General features: G+C 38.0%; 1 protein-coding gene across 1 annotated transcript in view; it reads left to right on the plus strand.

The window, feature by feature from the left end:
* Positions 1 to 2,913: 2,913 nt before the first annotated feature.
* OTOG (otogelin) overlaps positions 2,914 to 6,479 on the plus strand; it is a gene marked incomplete at its 5' end in the record, with an annotated part of 95,809 nt that continues 92,243 nt past the window's right edge. Inside the window, 1 exon segment of the mRNA XM_015825376.1 lies at positions 2,914 to 2,968. Coding sequence (XP_015680862.1) covers positions 2,914 to 2,968 — 55 coding nt within the window.

Here is a 6,479-nt window from a genome sequence, read left to right on the forward strand (position 1 = left end):
CTTCCAGCCAAGTTCTGGGCTGCCGTGCCATCATCCTCACAATTATTACTGTTCCTGTTCCTTCAAAGGGTGGCTTTCCTTCATTGTAAAAACAAGTATGGATGACAGAAGAGATTTTTCCCCCCTGGGGCTTACGTGCTATTCTGCTCCCCCTTTGAACAACTGGATGAAGCACTGGAAGGGAAGAGTACAGCAGTGACGATCCCTGAGCAGTTTTATGGCTAGGTGGAAGTGCCTTTGGACTGACTCAAAGCATAAAAAAAAGAGAGGTCCTGGCTGTGTTGATCAAATTAATCTGATCAGCAAGTTAATCAAAATGTTATTATTATGATCAAAGACACTTGCAGGCTATTTTCTCAACAGGGTTATATCTTCAAATGTTCCCAGTGAAAAGAAGCGGAAGCCACCAAATGATTGCTCTTGTGGGAGGAAAAAAAAATGCAACGAATTCAGTGGGATTTTGTCAGGCACAAAATCCTAAATCACAGGTGGGTGACTTTGGGCCAGTCGCTCTCCCTCAGCTCTAGGAAAGAGGCAAGGGCAAACCACTTCCAGACAGGAATGCAAAACAAAGCTCAAAACTCAACCCAGTTACTGTACTTAATTAAGAAAAAGGTTATTGTTTGGTTCTGTTTCCTTCTTCTAACCAGCGTAAAAAAGCTCCTCAAGCAGACATCTCCTTAGCTGACGAGTTCCCGTTTGAAGACCAGGCGTGCTGTTTGCAAATAGGAGCGGGGCAGGGCGAAGGGCCTTCCAGAGAGGGCAAAATTATGCTAATCAGGGTGGCGTCCCCAAGCGCCCCTTCTGGCGGTTGCTGCTGCCGTCGCCTTCACCCTCAAGCGGAGAACAGAAGTTCTGGAAGAGGAAGGGAAAGCGAGGCAGGCAGCGGGTCCGCCCCTCGCCTCCCCCCGCCCAGCAGCCGGACGGGCTCCCCGGCGCGGAGACCTTCTCTAGTCGTGGGAAAGGGGAATCAAGCGCGCTCCTCCTCCTCTCCTCCTCCTCCTCCCAGGCTCGGAGCAGCCGTTCCTGAAGCTTCCCGCCGCGACGCCCAGATGGAGCCGCGCTCCGGGCGTTTCAGGGCGCTTCTTCGCGCGTTGCTTCTGCACGGTGAGTTGCAGAGGTCGTGGGCTTTCGGGCAGGCGGGATTCCTGCTCCGAGCGGTCTGGGGCGTGGGGTGATGAGCACGAAGAGCCGGAGGGCCGATTCCCCGGGGAGCAGGTGAAGGAGCCTCAGGGAAGGCACCTTCCACTTGGTCCACGTCGGTTCGATTCCTCTTTTGCAGGACTCTTCTGGCGCGGCGCGGCGGCGCAACTGTCCCCGGTTTCGGTTTCCTGGCAGTCAAGGTAAGAAATGTGGGGCCGTGCGTGTTCGGGTCTCAGCCGTTTCGCCGAAATTGTCCCGCCGTCTCTGGACCAGAAGGCAACTTTCTTTGCCCTTTTTGCAAGTTGTATTGCAAGAGGGCAGTTCCGTGGAGGGAAGAGTGTCTGGCATCCTCGCCGCCCTTGTGATGGGTAAAGTGATACCTGGTGAAATTCTGAGTGCTCAGGACTGGCCTGGTCCCTCCTGTGTATGTGCTGCGGTTGTCCCAGGAATGTGGTCCTGATTTGGAAAGTGATGCTGAAAAAGTTTATCAAGTTTTGCCACGACTCTTGTTAAGACTTTCTACAGGTGTTAGGCTATGGCTCCAATAATTCTCTGCCTATGCTAGGAATTATGAAAGTTGAAGCCCAAAACATCCTGAGAATACCAGTCAGGGAACAATATTTTGTGTTGTACTCAAATTTTTAGAGATGTGTTTAAGGTAAAAGAAGGGCAACAGTCAAAATCTGTACACAGGGAAGCTATGAACCCATTACAGAAAATCAGTAAAACGTGTTCTGCAACCTTTGAAGTCCAACTGTGAATATGATTTAATGTGGACCATGGTGCACTTTTCCTGCAATTTTGAGGAAGAAAGTCCCATTGAATTTTTCATGACTAAGCAAAGATGTATTCTGATTCATGTTGGGTGAATCAATTAGTTTCCTTATGTAGCAAACTAATTACATAACTAATGATTTAGCATTACATAAACTTTGTCACAGATTGAACATTTATTTCTAAAGAAATGTGCTCTGATCTATGAAATAAAAAATAGTGTTTAAGAGTCACAAGGTTTTAGATATCTAGTAATTGTAGTCTAATAATATATGATAATTATATGTATATGTATTTTGCAGGCTAAGAAAGGGAATTTAAAATAACTATTTCATATTTTAACATCCTGTAGAATTTTATAGATGAGCCATAGAGCTTGAATTTTTTTTGATGTGCTAAATATTGAAAAGTATGGAATGCTTTGGAAAATATATGAAAATGTAAGAAAATTGATATAAATATAGTAAAATGAAAGTATTTTTCTATTTTTCAAGTAATTTGGGTAGAAGGATTTTTTTTTATTCCCAAGAAATGATTTGGTGGTTGGAATATGTGGTATTCAATCTGCCCGGAAAAATTTCACATAAACACATCATTTCTACCAATAAAATTTAAACTATTAAAATATTCAACACCAATTAATGCCTCCCAATTTAAGAAGCGAAGAATGTTCTTGCTTCCTTTAAAAGTAAGTTAAAGTGTCTTAGGTTATATAAAGGAAAAATAGAATTACTAAAAAGACACTGAAAAAAAATAAAGAAAGGAATTCGTTATTGCTGACTGAGCAGTAGCAATCAAAGCTGTCAAAGACAGGGCTTTATTTTCTGCAGCATCAAGAATTAAGGGGCACCCCTTAAATTCCATTTTTTTTGTCTGCTGATTCAGTCAGGAGGCCTCAAATTGAGTGGAGGTGCAGTTTTCCTAAGTTCTGCATGAGTAAGAAAGGTGCAGATTACCTCTGCTCAACAAATCCAGCCTTGTTCTTTTCTTCCTTAGGAATGACAGCAGCGCGGTTCCTCAGAAACGAGATCCTAGTGTCCTCAACAATCAGGTAAGGCACCAACTCTGCAGCTGTTTTTAGACTTTTAAAAGTTGGAGTGATAGAACAAACAATTCCCAGACTAGCATATCCTGTATGTAAGTTTATAATCCTATGATTATTTTCCTTCCGTCTTTTGACACTGAGTTTTTAAACTCCTGATCTGAATACCTTTACTATTTTCATTTTTGGCAGGATTGAGGAAAAAACTTGAGCTATAGATAGGTTTGCAATTCAAAAAGAGTTTACTTTCATCAACAGACATATTTGCTAGCAAATGCCTTGACCTCTGTTCTTTTATTGGAATGGTATGATGAACAGTCGGATCATTTATGCATTTAGCATTAAGCAAAGTGCTTCCCCTTTTATATTTTGAATGGAAGAAATGTATTAACATGTATGAATGTGTCATACAACTGATTTAACAGATTCAAGAGAAAACAAATATGTCACTTTAGAAGCAATTATTACTACATACATTTAATAACACATCATACTTAAAATGTATTTTTTCCAAAAAAATAATTAATAAAAAAATAATAAAAAGATTACACAGCACAAGGAGATATGAATTTTGGGTCCATTTTATAAATTTACAATTATAAAAATGAATTAGATTCTATAAACTTCATTTTATTAGATTTAGAACAAAATGTATAATGTGAATGGCATTGAAGGGATTTTATTATGCTTACGGTTGATATTAGTAATATTGATATTAATAGCGATACTTTGTAATCATTGTATATACTATATATCCTTGTTTATGTGCAAGAAGCTTTGTAGGTGCTTTATATTGGGAAATTAGTTATATAGAAGCAAATGTTTCATGTTTTAGGTACAGGTGATTGCTTACATGAAAAGAGCATGGTAAGGAGAGGGGGAAAATTAGTTACGGATGGAGCCTGGGTTGCTGTGTATGAGTCATCATCTTGGAATTATTTTTCTGTACCTTTTCAGACCTGATCTCTTTGTTCTGGAAAGGTATAAAAGGTGGAAGACATCTTTCCAGGTTGTTGCCTTCATCTCTCCAACAGCCACGAAGAGAGATGGGGTCAGCCAAGTCTATTTTGATCAAAATAAAAGTTGTAATTCTTTGCTGAAACCTCAGCTCAGTAGTTTCTTTGGCTCTTTTAAATTCCTGAGTAACGCTGGGGCAATTGTGAGGCTAAGTGGGAAACCTTACAACCTGGTGCCCACATGATAATTATTCTTTCAATCAAATTCACAATAATTCAAAGCATATGGCCTTAGGTGCTTTTCTTGCTCTGCCAGATTTTGATTATTACATTTTAAAACGGAGTAAAATGTCATCAGTTTTATTTCAAGCAACCAAGCAAGCAAGAATAAGAAAATAAACATCAGGATAGGTTATTGGAAATGATTACTGTATTATCATTTAACGGTTTGTCTAAAAATAATCACTAAAATATATTTCCTGTTTTTAATTGAGAGAAGGCTTGTTTGACATTTAGGCCTCATTCAGAAGTTTGGGAGTGGTATTTGACAAAAGTCAATACGTATCTTGCTTTCTTTCCATTAATTCCCAAGTTAACAAATACTTATTAAACCATATTCCTAATAGTTTGACTACATTTAATACAAGTGCATTTATTATTTAACATACAGTATTTCTACATTGCTTCCCCTTCAATTGAATCTTGTAGCTACAATAAGGATTAAAACATTGCTTTAATTTATTGTACTTTATCAATGTAAATATGTTCATTAAAAGTGGGAAGAAAAAAGAATACGAAACAAAACTATTCATCCATACCATTTGCACAAAAACCCCTATTCTTTTTATTTTGTACAGCCTATTTAACTCCTCTAAATTCAGATTCTGTCTTTTGTTTTTCTCCAATTTTTGTTACTGAAAACTTCAGCAGACAGAAAAAAATTATACAAAATACACACAGGAAATTAAATCAACTGGCAGGAAAACTGTGTTTTTGTTAAAAGAGTCCAAGAACTGGAAACAGCCTCTTTTATTGCCTTATCTTCAGGCCATTGATCTTAATTAAGTTGCTCAGAGTACGTGTAAAATATTTGGCAGGTATAAAAGAAAGTACTGAATATTATTAAAGCCACGTTACTGGAAAAAGATGTTACAATGGATATACAAATGAAATTTACTCATGTCTTAATAATTAAAAGGAATATAAAATAGGGTGACATGGATAATTTTGTGACTTTGGACTTACAAACGAGGCTTGTTAAACTTGAGGGATTTCTGAGAAGAGACAAAGAGAAAATGAAAATAAATTCTGGGATACCATTTAGAGGGATTAAAGATCAAGAATGTTAAAATCTAAGGGAAGGAATATAAAGCTGTGGATTTGATCAAGATTAAAATACATATAGTATGCTGTTTCTGGTAACCCTTAATGCAGTTTGCTGACCAGGACCAAATAATGAGGCTTTAAAGATTTGGGAAAAGAGATTTTTGTTGTATTTTTAGAGAAACGTATAAGTTAGTGTGTTAAACTAAAGGGAAGGAATATTTGTTTATTTGATTAAGGCTAAAATATATATGTTCTTTTCTGATAACTCTTAATGGACTTTTGTTGACTAGGATAGGTTGACAAGACTTTAAGAATTTGTTTATAGATAGAATATGACATATGAGAGGAAGAGATGTTTTATTGTATTCTTAGAGAAGGTGATAAGTTGTTGAAATTGTTTGTATTTGTGATGAAGAGGGAAATCATCAGACTAGAATTTCTATTGCTAAGCTGTGACTATTAAGTGAGTTGTGTCCAATTTTGCAACTATTTTTGCCATAGTCATTAAGCAAATCACCATGGTTGTTAAGTGAATCACATAGTCATTAAGCAAATCCACTTTTCCCCAATGACTTTGCTTGTTGAAGCTCTCTGGGAAGGTCGTAAAGGCAATTAAGTGACCCTAGAATGCTGCCATCGTCATAAATAAATGCTGGTTGCCAAGTACCTGAATTTTGATCAACATGACCATAGGGATAAACACAACAGTCATAAGTGCAAGGACCAATCATCAGTTACTTTTTTCAGTGCTGCCCTAACTGCAAAAGGTCAATAAACACATGGTTACAAGTTGAGGACTACAGTGTACTTCGGTACTTGATTGCTTTGAAACATCAAATTGCGTATTTGACGCATTTTTATGTGAAAATTTTGTCCCGATATTTGCTGTTTGTTTGGTACTTGACAAGCAAGCTAGAACTTGTCGGTGTTGTGACTAATATATTATTCCTTATGGGAAAAATTTGTTTGGAACCAATTAACAACTGTACTTGTATTAGTCTTTTATCTTTATAACTGCAAACATTAATAAAATTATACATACGTGTGTGTGTGTGTGTGTGTGTATACACGGTGATGCGCTCGATGAGCAGAGCACTGAAACAGCTGGCTTTATAAGCAGGCTTTCAAACCTCTGGTTTTCTACTCTGATGACGTCGGCAGGGGACCGACGAAAGCTTAGCTAATAAATAGTTGTTTTTTACATTTATCCTGGAGGTCGTTGTTTTTCTACTGTTTTT

The sequence above is a fragment of the Protobothrops mucrosquamatus genome, unplaced genomic scaffold (assembly GCF_001527695.2).
Source record: "Protobothrops mucrosquamatus isolate PMUCROS unplaced genomic scaffold, P.Mucros_1.0 scaffold2605, whole genome shotgun sequence".
Lineage (NCBI taxonomy): Eukaryota > Metazoa > Chordata > Lepidosauria > Squamata > Viperidae > Protobothrops > Protobothrops mucrosquamatus.